This window comes from Trachurus trachurus (genome assembly GCF_905171665.1).
Source record: "Trachurus trachurus genome assembly, chromosome: 7".
Taxonomy (NCBI): domain Eukaryota; kingdom Metazoa; phylum Chordata; class Actinopteri; order Carangiformes; family Carangidae; genus Trachurus; species Trachurus trachurus.
In genome coordinates this window covers 18,146,691-18,162,113 of record NC_139901.1, presented here as the reverse complement: position 1 = coordinate 18,162,113, position 15,423 = coordinate 18,146,691, and the positions used below count along the sequence as shown (strand labels likewise).

Here is a 15,423-nt window from a genome sequence, read left to right as displayed (position 1 = left end):
ATTGCTGTTGGTGAGAAGTAAGAATCGACTGAGAACAATAGAGGAACGTATGAATTTATTGGCAAACCCAAAGAAAAGTGCCTCAAATATACAGAGGAGAGAAACATAGCAGATACAAAGATGTAACCTTGTATATTTACAGAACCATCACATGACTTATTTATTTATACAGCAGTTTTTAAACTGTAAGAAAAATGTGTTACCCTCACCTAATGCAATAAACCCTCCTTAAATAAGAACTCAGCAAGTCTCTCCCAGTGTATAGCAGCTGCATAACAACCCTGTTTCACTCTGTGTTTTTATTTGAGTTGACTCTCTTGTCAAAGTATCACAGCCAGAATTTAGTCTCACGCCAAGTCAGGAAAGAGAGAATAACCAGGTTATTGTGAATTATTTTCTCTGTGAATTTAAATATTATTTAGAGTTGACGTGCAGTTCAATGTAAAAAAAAAAAGAAACAAAAAAAACAAAACAGACATGCTCTTTGCTGCTCAACAATTCAAAAGTGCGGCTAAAGAGCTTGTCACTGCTATACTGGATTAAACTGGTTACACACGAGATGATATAAATAATTATCAGCAAATAGACGCTGGCCACACATTGGGAGGGCCTCACATCATATCCTCACACCAGGCACTTGCATAACCACATCCAGTTTACTGCACTCTGAACCTGCTAGTCACAAATAAATAAAATATGCACGGAAGCAACACATTTAAAACAAGACCGACAAATGATTGTGCAACAAATAATTAAAAGAAGGAAAGAAATCCTGATAAGACAGATTTGTGGCGGCATTGGCCTTTCCAGTTAAGCTTCAAAATGACAGTAGTGTTTGGATGATTTAAAAGATAAAAACAGCAGTTTACTGTTAAAGTTTTCATAATCCCGTTATTTAAAAGATGTCACTCTGTCTCAGATCCAAGTAACAAAAAGAAAAACCTCAACAGTCTCACGTGTTGTTGCAGCTTATACAACTATGTCTGTTCACTAATAGGCTACAGTGTTCATTATGCTATACAACATTTACATATTTTAATTGCTCCTGTGTTTCTGTCACTAAATTACAATGTTGTGTTGGGTTATCTGAATGTGTTGTGAAAAATATCTGTAGACATTTACTATCAAACTATAGTTATTTGAGCCATTTCTCAACATCTTTGTCATTTGCCACATTAGTTTAAAAGGTTGTTAGTACAAAAACGGCTCGAATGATTATAAATACAACTCATATATGACTACAGTGATTATTACAGTATTATCACATTAATTGTAACGTCACATTTAGGAAAAATGTTAAACTACAAACTCTTAGCATACAAAGGACCTTGTGCTTTAGGCAGTTGGAAACTGCAGACATTAACGTTTTAACAAATCCTGTCTTTAAACAGACACATTTACCACCCTATACACTCACACGCATAATGTGTTAAACACAACGTCTCCATTCATCGAATGGAGCAAATGGAGACCTTAAGAGATATTCTGCCAATAGGATTATTTTGCGTGCATGGATGATATACCTGTTATTGCTATCAAACCTAATGCAAATGGAAATGTCCACTTGTGTCTTATTACTTTGACCATGGATCTCAGTACCATGGAGTACCAAAAGTATGCAGGCTTGTATTCCATGAACAGACTACAACAAGGGGTTTCACAAATCAGTGCCGAGAGAGGAGGCTGAAATACCTAAAATGTATGTATTCTTAACCAACCGGGCACTTCTGACAAACAAATACTTAATTAAAAGTAGGTATAAAGACTCACGTGGCCTGGTGGAGTTATTGACCAGCTTCCAATAGCAATCTTTTTTAACACCTTCCAAACTGATACCACATCCAAAATAGAGGGGAAAAAAAGATTTATGTACAAGTGCATGAGCAAAAAGGACACAGCTTCAACAGAAGAGAAAAGTCTTTCCAGGAGCGCTCCCAGGTGATGGGAGAAGCAGGACCCGTAATGCAATGGTGGTGAATTTATACAAATAGCTTTTTCTTCAAAACCCATTACTCTGGCTCTGTCAGCAGGTCAAATTACTGCATCAGTTCTTCTGTTGATTTAGATATTCAACCTCAAATCAAGAGAATCAACAACTGAAGCACAACACAACAAGATCTCCTTAGTTCTCTTCAACTGTGCAATAGTCCCAGGACGCCTCCGTACATTCATTATACTTCACAGATGACAGCAGAGAGACACAGACTCTTCGTCTGGTAGCTGAGGCCAAAGTTCATACTAGAAGGTGAAAGGAAGAAGTGGCTGGAGACAAAAGACTGACGGGAACAGCGGCCAGCCACGCGGTAGACTGCAAACCCGTTGCTTAGTTGCATGACGGGTTGTGCCTGCTATTCAAGCAGGTCCTGTGCACAGGGAAGAAAATAACATGGCGATATAGTCAGAACCAGTCCAGGTGAACAAACAAGATACTATTCTGGTCATGTTTACATGCACACACAAGTAACCTGATAGCTCAAGTGACCTCGATATACTCTCAGTTTATATTAATGCTTTAACTTCCTCTTAAACTTGACAGGAGGACACAGTTGTATTTCAACCTTTTTTTCTCATTTGAAAGAACTATAACAGGGCAAACATTGCATGGACAAAGTTAGGATGTGATTGAAATAATATCGAAACAGTGTCACTATCAAATTTACATGTGCATTTATATTTATACTTTGGCTTTAACAAATAACAGCATGTTAATATAAAAATGAAACTATAAACATCAGCTAGCATGCTCCTGTATTTGTGGGCTCTGTTCCATTTTTACACCTTCTGTGCTTATATATAGATTCGTTCAGCTCACAGCAGGTGGAGAGCCTGTACACTGGCTCAGCATGGCCAACACAATGTAGTGTTGTCGATAAATGAGGCCCACAATGTGTAAGGGTTTATTTCTACACTGATAATTTCAATAAAATTACTATCTATCTATCTCTACATTGATTAAGTTCTTCCTATTGACAGCATCTGAAAGTTTCCAGAGCTGATTTAATAGTAACAACTCACTGTTGTTCTTGATAATGATAATTTATTTGGAGGAAAACTTGGATCCCATGGTCCTATCCTAGCCTGTTTACAAACGAGGGAGATAATATCCACTGTACCTCATCTGAGTCGTCATGAAACTCTATCTTTCCATTCTGAGTGTGGTTGGTCTCGAGCGGGTCGTCTATCCCCTCGGCAGCAGGGTCCTCGGCGTGCTGCTGCAGCACAGAGTACCTGTGGACTAAGAACCTGGGGGGCAGATACAAAATACTGTCAGGTCATAATCATCTGAAAAGCGCTAGGTCAAAAAAAAATCAAAAAATGTGCAGTTTGTTGGACATTTTCTCCTCCAGACAGGAAACGGACTATAAATGTGGACAGAACGGTTCACTAACCTGCCACCACAGACATATCTCTTGACAAAGACGACGCCCGCTGCGACGCTCAGCAGCATGACGATGATGACTGTTATCACAATGGGCACCGACTTAGAGGAGTGACTATCTACCTGTTAAAAAATAATAGCAGGCAAAAAAAAGTGGGAAATAAGATAACACAGTAACAGATGCACTGTACGTGAGGAAAAACAGAGCATGACTGAATCCATATTCGCAAAAAAAAAAATCTTAGTAAGGAGAGGTACTGACCAGAAGTTCTGGGCCCACTAGGTCACTCACACACCTCTTACTGAGGTCAATCTCTTTACGCTCGGGCATCTCTCCTCCTTCACACTTATCTCCAGGGATTTTCCTGTAGCTGTGGACCAAGAGCACCGTGGTTATTGCTCAATGAGGTTATATGAGATTGTTTACATATTTTTTATCGTGACAAAGCTGTAGTATTTGCTTTGGCTGTTTTGGACTTAAATCGCTGGCTCTTTCATATATAAAAGAGGCTAAAACAATCATCAGTTAAGCTGTCAATCAATACAGCAGTCTACTCTAAGAGTCGTTCATTTTCTATCTGGGAAGAATGTGTACAGTCGAAAGTCATTTACCAAGAATTTTCACTCTTTGACAGTGAAAACACGAGGCTCACTGTCACCTTCATCTGCTTCCTCAGGCTTATCTGACTGATACTTCCTCATTCTCATCACATGTCTCCTCTGACTCAGAAAAACACTGAGGGCGATTCTCTGTCACTCTCTCTACCGCAAAACATGACAGTGCTGATGGCCTTGGGCTTTCAATGGATAAACTCCCTGTTTTATTATTGCAAAAAAACAAAGGGATGATATAACTAACAAAGAATTGAGAGAATCATTGCTCATTGTAAATTTAACCTTTACCGCTATTCAGGCAATAGGCCAAGACAATAAATAAAGGTATTTATCAAGCAGACTAGAAAGTAATAGGCAAGATAAAGTGAGTCACGTTGCATTAACGGTCAACACTGACACACAGGGATGTGTTGGACTTACCCACTAGTCTGCAGTTGCTCCTCTTTGCCATGTAAACAAAACTCCAGCACTTTTCCTTTCAGGTCCGGCTGCTCCACACACTCTGAGCTGTTCTCCTGACGGTAGTATCCAAAGTCACTACAAAAGGAAAAGGTAGAGAAAATTGTAAATGTTAATGTCCAGTTGTTTGGCTCCGTATTAAGTCACAGTTTATTTTTTACAAAAAGTAAAAACATACTTGAGGACACTTCCACTTTTCGATAATGGTTTGGGATCTAAAATGTTTTTGCTCCTCAACTCACTGCAGTTTGAGTTTCAAACTTTGAATAAAATATAATTTATCTACAGTAATCCTACTTCACTATCAGTGAAAACATTTCCAGTCACGTCACTTGTAACCAGTCAACAAAAATAAGTTGAAATCTAACGTTGCTCCTTTTTTAAAATCTGGTGTAACTTGATTTGAGGTTGAGTTTGACATCTTGAATGCGGCTTACCACAGGAAGTCGTCCAGGGTGCATGGACATGGGGTTGGCTGAGTGTTGACCTGGTAATCTCGTCCATTCCAGCAAACAGAGTCCTTTCTGAGACGCAGGAACCTCTCTTTGTAGCCGAGCATGCAGCCGTCATTGGGGTCGCTGATGTCATCTGAGTGCGCCAACCACTGTAGGTAGTCATTGTCGTCACCTAAAAACACCAATACTTTATAGACTCAACTTCACATTACAAAATAATAACATCAGACCATCAGATTTGCATCGTGTCACTCACAGTCTCTGGTGAGAAGGTCCCTAAAGTCAATGGTGATGGAGATCCAGTACTGGCTGAGCAGGGAGTCCCTGTAGCCCCAGACACTAACATTCATGGAGCGAGCTCCGGGCTCTGACGCCAACCCAGTGAAGTAGATGGGGTCATCTGTGAAGTTGTACACACCCCAGCACTGCCCCTCATCAGTAGAAAACCTGTTGGGAGGTCAAAACATGCACAAACATTATCAACAAGAAACTTCAAAGTAAAGCAATAACAGAGCAGCAGTAGAGCATTTTGACTTTGACAGGCCAAAACACACAATGCACCTTATGGACTGTGTGACACTTCACAAGAACCATGCCATGAACACAAGTTATAATTAAAAGAGCTATTAGTAGAAACATACTCATAGCTGACCATAGTAACAGCTGCACCCTTTACAGTCGATTCTCCATTTACACAGTTCAGTTACAGATTCACTGATGATTATGGTGTGCATGTGGTGTGTACGGTCTGAGAAAAAATAAGTATGGTAACTGGTTTTTGCTACATTTTAGTAAATTTTAGTAAAGTTTTTCTGTTTCCACTCCAGTTTGCAGCTATAGAAATTGTGAGATTAGTTTATAATTCAATTAGTCTATCTGATTAAGATGAAGCTGTGTGCCATTGTCCTGCTACATAAGACTTGCCATCCTCTGCTGAGAAAACTCGTCTTTGTTCTGGACTTACTGAGCTGTGGTCCTGACCTCTCTCTGCTGCACTGATCCTCGTGGTGTCGATAGCTGCACAGATATTTGAAGTAATTTGGATTTTCCGGATTTTAGCTTTTCTCTGAGGTTTTAAGCCAGTGAAGTGAGTCACCAACAGTCCCCAAACGACCTCAGTGTTGAAACAATGATAAAGATACCGACAGATAAAGGGTGAGTGGGTGGAAGGAACCACGGTACCAAACCATAACAGTTTACTGGGGATGCAGACGCAAGGGATATGATGGCCTCATAACACCAGAGTGGGCCGTACAGCCTAGTAGTCCAATGGCCTCATCCCTCCCTCCCTCCTCCTTCTCTCTGTCTCTCCCCCTCTCTCACTGTCTGATATTTTATATCTTTCGCACTGAGACACTGACCCAATTTATGCAGCAGCCCACTGGGAAAAGTCATGGATCGCTGACAGCCACTTCACTGTTGATACCACAGAGGGATTATCCTACCATAGTGGACTACTATTCCCTAGAAACCTTGGAAACATTGCTAAAAATGTTCTTCAGAAAATTTTACTGTTTGTTAATATTGCAGTATTGTAGGAAATACTGTGGAAGGAAAAGCACAGCAGTTGATAATAAAATGAATGAGGGCTGAATTATATTTAGCTGCTTCATTTTTAGGGCCTTGGCTTTGTGCATGCTTCCTCAAGGTCACACTGTTAATGAGATATTTGCTTGGATCAGAACCATCACTTATGTTATTAGTAGCACCTGTTACAAGACATACAGAAGTAAAAACAGACCTAACATTAGCTAATACAGCTCCATTCCCTATAACTTACTTTATCTGGTTGACAGGTTGATTGGCGTTGTGCTCCACAGCCACCAGCAGTCCTCCAGAGTCCAGAATAGCGTAGTGATGAGGTCCATCGAGGGCTTTAATCCAGGTGTACCCTCCATCATCGGACACGTACACATCGGGCCTCATCACCGAGATGGCATCACCAACACTCCCTGATAAAAGATGTTTATCCTGATAAGTGAGATTATCTCACACAAAACTTTGCTGACATATCTGGAAAGAAAGCTGTCAAGTGGAAATTACCATGAGCCACAATGAGCCCCACAGCGTTTGGTTCACTCAGAGGCAGCATGGGGACATTCAGCCTCATAGCAGTGCTGTACGCTGCATGGATGTGGAGACTGCACTGTAGGAATAAACACAATCAGCAATTGGTGCCTGAATGTTTGTAGTACCAACACTGTGAAAGTCACTGACTAGGAGATGAAAAATAACACTTCCATCATATATTACATTTAACTTTTAAAGCACTGCAATCTACAATTCAACAGAATGCAATCATCTCTACAACACAGTTCTTCATCAAGACAAGTTTTTTCTCAAGAAAGACCAATTTCCTGTTTTTTGTTTTACCTTCTCTGGGTCCTTTGCAGTAGCGTCACACTTGCTGTTGGCAGGTTTCCTCAGGGGAACCCATTCTCCTCCCTGATCAAAGGACACCACAGACTGCACAGAGTCACCTGGAACAGCGAGAACAGACACAGACAGAACATTCACTGGCAAGTCTCAAACATTTAGCTAATTCTGCTACTCAGAAACAATGTGTCAAAGTAAAGCTGAGGCTCATTTAGCCCAAAAGTACATGGAAACAAGAGTGAGCAGTGCAGGGGTCAGACCCATACAGCCTGGGCAATTATCATGTAACCACAGGGCGGCCGTGCGGAAGTAAGAAAATGAGTAGATTACAATAGAGGGAGACACACAGAGGGGGCTTTCAGCAGAAAAGAGAGCAGCAGACGTGGTGGAGTTAAGATTTAGCTGGTGATGTGAGATATTTCTGCTCAAGTGTCAGCCAGCCGTCTCAGACAGACAGCACATCTAACACTGAACAGCTAATTAAATATTTACCCAACGCCCTCGCTCCAGTATGTAATGGAGAAGTCATATGTGTGTGTGTGTGTGTGTGTGTGTGTGTGTGTGTGTGTGTGTGTGTGTGTGTGTGTGTGTGTGTGTGTGTGTGTGTGTGTGTGTGTGTGTGTGTGTGTGTGTGTGTGTGTGTGTGTGTGTGTGTGTGTGTGTGTGTGTGTGTGTGTGTGTGTGTGTGTGTGTGTGTGTGTGTGTGTGCGTGTTTCTAGGGGAATTTGAGTACAGGCATTTGTTGCTATTCCTTTACGAAAGCACAGACACATATACATGTGTACCTTCAGCCAGGACACTGGTGATGAAAACGCCACGCAGGGAGGTGACGTTAGTGAAGTCAGTGTCACCACCTGTGGTGGTATAAAGGTGCCGCTCCAGTGACTTGGAGTAAACAGTGCCCCGGTCATCTGATACATAAATAGTACCAAAGCCTGTATCTGTGGACAGAGAAAAACAACCGCAGACTTTCACATGCTGAGTTTCAGAGCAGGTAATGGTTAAGAGGCACTTGACTTTATAAGATAAGATAAGAATTACTTTATTAATCCCCAAAGGGAAATTCATTTTATGTGGCAAAGAGTATGTGGACACACAGACATTAGCCTACACCCATATGTGACAGATGAAAATGACAAATGCCAAATAACAGACATTTATGCACTGTTGAAACAACCTCCATTCTTTTAGTAAGGCTTTGCAAAACATTTTTGAGTGGGGGTGCAAGAAGATATAGCCAGGTGCTCAGCTAAAAGAGAGAGGTTGGTCACAGATGTTGGGAGGTAGAGAGCAGGTTTGTTGACTGTGCTCTTGTTCATCCCAGAAATATACATTTTATTTAACTGAAAAAATTAATGGCCTAGATCAAACAATGAGAACAAAAGTACAAAACTTGTATGCACAGGATTGTCTAAAGTCTAATACTTTTAGCCTTCTTCACTGACATCATGACACTGTCAGTGTCCTGGTATTGTGCGTACTGCTTCATTGTCACGGCTATTTACCTGAATAGAACAGAGTCACTGTAAATGTTATGAATGATGCCTGTGGTTTTTGGTCTAATAAATGTGAAACATGGTTCACACTTGTGGGTGAGTTTATTTTTTACCAAAATTGACTTCTTTTTTTTTTTTAGATGAATGCAAACAAAATTACAGTGTTGCACTTTAAGATTAAATTAATGTTAAACAAATACATTTGTATTTACTTTTTTCTCTTATCTGCTTTCAGATCTGACACAAATGTGAATAACTGTTTAAAGACATTTTCTCCAAGGACAAACACACTGTCTGCCTCTAAAGTAGCATTAGTGCTTTGTTACACAGAATGATAAGAAATAGCGTCAAGCTAATGTATGGACTGACCTCCCGGCTCGTCAACATGCATGAAGACCATTTCATCATTCGCTGCCAGGATGGAGTAGAACTGCTCGTGTCCAACAGGGGGCAGCTGGGCCATGTTCCATGACTCGCCCTGGTCCACTGACACGTGTATCATCCTCAAAGTCCCCTGTAGAGAAATAGGTGGTGAGCAAACACTGCCCAAATCTCATGCAAATCAACTTGATTAAATTTTCACAGATACAGAGACATACGTATGCACAACATAAGTCTCTTGAAAATGACATATTTTGTAAGACGATTTTACGATAAGACGATATTTTGTCTTTTGTAACGACTGATTTGGCATACACAATAGGTGTTCCAGCAAATAGAGTATTTTCCTCTACCCGAGTTATATTCTGCATTTCCCCTTCAGTCATGTCTATACTTCCCTACATTATCATAAATGTGTTATCTGCTCTCATTACTTCTCTTTTACCACACATGCATGTGAAAATGTCTTTTTACAAACACAAACAACAAAAACAGTAACACTTAATTTCCAATTCACCAGCCGCAGGTACAGCATGATGTTACTGACTTACAAACAGAAAAGGTCTAAACAATAAATGTTGTGCCTCTGGATACGAGATCTTGTCTATATAGCTATTATTTGGACCGAGTGTACACTGACCTTGCCTGTCATCACAGAGGCAAAGAGGAAGCGTCCACCAAGGCCAAACGAGTAGATTTTAGCAGCGACTGTCTTGATGGTTTTACCAAAGTCTGACGTCCTCCTCAGTACCAGCATTCCCCGATCACCTGACAAAAAAATTAACAACTTAGTTTGTAACAAATAAAACTGCAAAGAGCAAGCATGCAAATTTACAATATTCACCTGTTGCATTAATAACAATCATCATTTCAGTAATCTACATGTACATACATAAATGGCAGCGAGACGTACTGTAGGTCTGGACTGAAATGTCACAAGGTCTTTTTTTCAGGTTTTGCTTTGTGAGTGGATCACTTACTGCAGGATCCATTTAGGTTCGCTGTGAAGAAGATGGTATTCTTCCTTCCCCTAAAATCAGAGTAGAAAGTGCAAAGAATTTTTAATAAAACCACACATATGTTTGAGTCCACAGAGTCAATGATATGAGCAAACAGGTGTGGATGACTTTGTCAATAAGGATGTGAGAGTTCTTGGTGTGTTGGCATCAATAAACAAAGTCATGCTTGGAAACTATGAGGCGTGTTCCTGCACCAGGAAATAAACCAGGTCGCATACAGTACTCTTTCTGCGTTCTCCATCTATTCGTACAGTGCTGTGGGTTTTGCTTTCGTTATTAAAGTAAGCATGGTATGACATAGGTTCACGTATAACCAGCATATAGGCCTGCCCCTTCATAACCATGCACTTTCTTTTGAGTGCTGTGACATCAGAAAACTCCTGTCTCAGTTGGCAATGACCTATTTTCACAGAGCCTGTGTAGATCAGCTTCTCCTGGCCCAGAGATAAAAGGTTATGCTTCAGAAAGTCTGTTTTGTACATAGAGTTTTCCCATGGATACCGTGGCCTTGAAAATGCTATCTTAATAATATTTAGAGATCCAAAGGTCACAAGGCAAAACAAACCAAGGAGTGCCTCCGAAATAACAGGAGCGCTGTGAGGGCTTGGCCACCACAGAGCAAGTCAAACAGCCATTGACTGCAATGTTTCACTGTTTTGCCTATTAGGCAATGGTGCAGCAACAAGGAAGGAAACCTGGGAACATGTTTTAGCTTAGTAATATCAATTAAAATCTGCCACAGCAAAGTCCATAAAACACGTTAAAACAGGTTTTATTACAAAGCACAGCATAAGCACTGACTCCTAGTTAACACCTGTTAGGTAGGTTTCTTCCATTAAGTCTAAAAAGGCTTATGAAGGAACAGTTAAAGCAAATGACAACTGACCAACAGGTTGCACGCAGATTTTTGATACATTTGCTATATGCAAGAGGAATAAGAATGGGGTTTTTCATGATTTGACTGGCTGCACTGATGTGAATATAATTTTTGAATGCTTTGGTTGGTTGTTTTAAAAAATGAGCATTTATCATGGGATGTCTTGTAACTAAAAACAATACTGTCTGTTTATATATGTTCATATAAACAAATAAAAACTTTAATAACAAAAAGAATGGGGTTTTTCCACACTTACTGCTCTCAATGAAAAAAAACTATTTTACTGAGACAGACTCTTGGGCATGCTGAATCACACTGTCTTTATTCGTGACTAAGGTGCTGATACCGACTGTTTGTCTTGTCTCTTACCATTTCACCAGACACACCATGTCGTGGACCTTTTTCCAGTTGTTGCCAAAATCTTCAGACAGCCACATTTCATTCTGAGGATGAACAAAAAAAAGTCTTAAATGATGAACTCACACCTCACCACCTCAACCACAGCAGAACTTGGACTTAGTAAACTAGCCCTGCTTATAAACTCCACAGACATGTCAGTAAATATACTCTGTGCAAACAGGTGATGAAAGGGTTAGGGTTAGGGTTAGGGGTTAGGGGTTATGATTGACTAATGGAAGTCTTCTGCCTATGTAGAAGTGAGATGGCCTGAGCTTTGCTTAAGGATTTTATAACAGAGCGATAAAAAGAGGTCACACTCCGCTAACAATGTTACCACTCACTACTTACATTGTTGCTGAGGACCAGCAGGACTTTGGAGTCATCAGGGTTGTATGTGATCTGCATCAGGGGGGTGAAGGGCAGGTCCCTGTTGGTGAAACTCTTTCCAAAGTCATCAGAGACAAAGATCCGAGACCCGTGACCTCCGGACACATCGCCTGTCAGGATCACCTATAATGCAGAGTGCAGAATTCAGACAGATGTAGCCGCACAAGGTGACAGGATGTTAAGGGGTCTTTAGGGGTCAGACACAGCATGGTGGTGGTGCTACATTTGGTGAGGACTTGATGTCGATATGACTTACTTTCCCAGAGTTTTCAGGGCCGATAGCAATGCCAAACTCTGATCTGATGAAGGTGTTGTTGATGAGGCTGGTGACATCCTGAAATGACTTCCCATAATTCTCGCTGGCAAGAAAAAAAAATGGTTGCAGCCAAATTAGATGCAAATCAAATACAAACTACCGTATGTTGTTTTTTCTCAACAAGCGAGGCCGTAACACTTACCTTCGATAAAGTTTGGACTGCCCAAGTCTTATCATGAAGAAGGGCACCTGAAAGGTCGTCAAAGCCAGGATCACCTGCCAAAAAAAGGGGTTAATCTTGAGTGGAGCAATGGTTAATGTGCAAAGACCCTGATGTGAGGGAATTTATTATGTAATCTATGCAGACTACCCTGTCAATTTCACACAGTTCACTGAGTAACCCGCTCTTGTTTTCCCTACCCATGTCACAGTTGAACAACCATGCATGAGAAACAGTGTAGCACTCACCCCTGTACCATCTCCAACCCAGGCCAGTGACACTGATCCACTCAGGTCATTGAAGGTATACTGTAAAAAAGAAAAGAAAAAAGAAAAAGAAAAATGTAAAAGACGTTAAAAATAAACACTGACATTCACAACACTAGCTGAGGAGTATTGTGTGTTATGAATAATACACTGTGAGAGCAGCTGTAGAATAAATGTGTCAAAGGGACCAACTGACCACACAATTATAAACTGCAGTGAATTAGCTTCCTGGATGTGTTTACTTTTACAGGTGTTATGTTTCCTGTCACCATGTGCCCCAGCATTCAGGAGAGACTACAATGTGTGGCACCTTTTTAGGACAGGACAGACCAGTATTTCAGCATTCACATGGCTCCGAGGCCAATACTTGAAACCTATTTCACTCTTCATCAAGTCTGAGGTAGAAGAAACAGACGTTCACTCTCCTGTCAGAAATAAAAGTTTGGATTCATGTAATCCTTTCAGTGGCCTATTGTTCTTCAACTGTAGGGACATTCACTCTCTTTCTGCCACTTGTGTTGTAAGCAACTCCGGCACCGGCGGGACCTGCAGCAGAAACCTTGAGGGGAATGACAGGGCTGAGCCTCTAGGAATTCTGTGGACTTTAGATTACTGAGGCCAAGTATACAAAGACTGCAATGCAAAGTTGATCACATGGCAGCGAGGAGCTAGGCAAATAAGCAGCACAGGGCTCTGCTGAGTTCAGCTTCCTGTTTGTTTTGAGTAGATCAGTGCACGGTTGCGTAGATATTTTTTTTGTTTGAGATGCAGAATCGGGTGCTTTCTCTTTGTGGCACAGCTGAGTCCAAATTTAGCCCTCTCTTCTCTACTGTACTTCTCCACTGTAGTCTCTGTTTCCTCCTGACAAACTCGCTTGCTTACTTTCACTGACACACAAACACAGCATTTAATTACAAAATCACTACCACACAGCCAGTCACATGGATTCCCCTGAGCCAATTTTCCTGACAACACTCAGACAGATTCACTCTCTGTCAGGCTGAGAAAAGTGGATCCTCTAACACAGAATACAGCTGCATCCTTTACTAGAATAAGATATAGGTCAAAGACATTAGTGGAGCATTTGAGCTTTGGCCGTGCTGCTGTGTTGCCTGCGCAGATCTTTAAGTATGAGGAAGAGTGGCGTTGTTACAGTTTGACTACACTGCATTCATTGCACCAAATATACAAGAAGGAAAAAAATCTAACCAGACCTGATGTGGGAGCCATAAGAGACAATAGGATTCCCATAGTGGCTTCATGGGGTTAGAAGAAGGTGCAGGAAACGCCTGACTCTGCAATTCAGTTTTGATAATGATGCACTATGTTTTTAATTACAATTTTTAGTTTCACACGAGGGAAATAAATAAATAGTGTAGCATTGATCCTGCATGGGCTGCAGGGCTTGCAGCTGAATGGAAAACAGCACATCAGTGACTATAGGTGTCTGGCAACACCGGGTTGCTGATTAGGCCTGTTGGTGTGCACCTGGTTAGCACCTGCGCATCATTATCATCCTCCTCCTCCTCCTCCCTGGGCTCATTTAACCGTGAGACGGGCGAAGTGTAACAGGACCTCTCGGTGGGTAACTTACACGGTGGGTGTTGTCTGCTAACTTGGTGCCATATTCTTGCAGAGCTTGGCAGGAGGAGTCGCCCTGGTCGGTGCTCCTGCGTTTAATCTTGTGATGTGATGATGATGATGATGATGATGATGGAGCGAGCCATGCCGGCAGAGACCTCCTTATGATTTTCGCAGCTTTCCCTTCTCCGGTGTCTGAACGCTTCACAAAAACCGACTGTCCGGAGGGTTTGTATCCCGACTGGAAATCTACACCGGCTGCGAAAGTGGATACAGACAGGAGCAGAGCACAGTGCAGCAGGAGTCCCGTCATCGTCGCTGGTGTCACCGGCGAAGAAAACAAAACAAAGAAGACAGAGGGGGAAAAAAGCCACACAGCCCAAACCGAGTCTTTATGTATCCCTGGGCTTTCCTACAAATTGAAGGTCGCTACAGCTCCAGCGCCGCGGATGACATCAACAAAACACTAGTCCTCCTGACACCGACTATTTCACGCTTTGAATGCACGGACTGCCCTCGAGCCTCCCTCTCTCGTTCTCTCTCTCGCGACGAGGTAGAAGATTTGAAAAAAGCGAGAGGAAAAATCGCAATACCGCAAATTAAAGCGGGTGTTTGACACCAATTATTGGTGCTGCAACTCCTTAGCCAACATTGTACACTGTACCGATCGCGCAAATTGTGTCTGCGGATCCGTTATGCTCTATGCAGAGAGCAGGCGATGTGATTGGCTGCTCTTCTGTTGTGGTCCACCTTTCGGCGTTTCTCATTGGTCCAACCATGAAGAGGCGGTGCCGAAACAGAGGAGCTGTATAATTAGCTGTCAGAGCCTGTCAGGATAGGTTGAGTAATACTATGTAACTCCATCCAGCTACAACTTAATTTAAAGCAGGAAAACAACATTTCTTCGGCATTTGGGTGGAAAAGGGGTTATTGAAATAAATGTAACATTCAACATTGATAATGAAATTACACACATATTATATGTGGTGGAATTGTAGTGTTAATTAGTTAATTCCCATTAATCCTGTCACTGGAACACAACAGCGTTTTCAGTAGCATATGATGTCTTCTTTTTATGAGATATTGGTGCTATATTAGATATCATGTGTAACCACACTTTGTCTGAGATTAAGCATCTGGATTTGGTGTAATGTTGGGAAATTCAACCAAGAGATGAAATCATGTTAAATCTTTGAAAAAACAGATTATTTACACAAAATGAAAAGGGAGAAAAATAATGAACATGCTTTGAAATTT

General features: G+C 41.4%; 1 protein-coding gene across 1 annotated transcript; it reads right to left on the bottom strand.

Annotated features, from left to right (window-relative positions):
* Nucleotides 1-65: 65 nt before the first annotated feature.
* On the bottom strand, nucleotides 66-14,845 carry sort1b (sortilin 1b). The gene is made up of 20 exons (XM_083976077.1): nucleotides 14,180-14,845; nucleotides 12,568-12,627; nucleotides 12,302-12,375; nucleotides 12,100-12,202; nucleotides 11,805-11,966; nucleotides 11,427-11,500; nucleotides 10,142-10,191; nucleotides 9,802-9,929; nucleotides 9,150-9,294; nucleotides 8,070-8,225; nucleotides 7,282-7,388; nucleotides 6,952-7,054; nucleotides 6,689-6,860; nucleotides 5,165-5,355; nucleotides 4,891-5,080; nucleotides 4,415-4,531; nucleotides 3,642-3,750; nucleotides 3,390-3,502; nucleotides 3,114-3,243; nucleotides 66-2,363 (listed from the first exon to the last, which is right to left on the bottom strand). The coding sequence occupies exons 1-20, from the start codon at nucleotides 14,477-14,479 to the stop codon at nucleotides 2,349-2,351; spliced, it is 2,499 nt and encodes an 832-aa protein (XP_083832203.1). The 5' UTR covers nucleotides 14,480-14,845; the 3' UTR covers nucleotides 66-2,348.
* Between the last annotated feature and the right edge of the window lie 578 nt (nucleotides 14,846-15,423).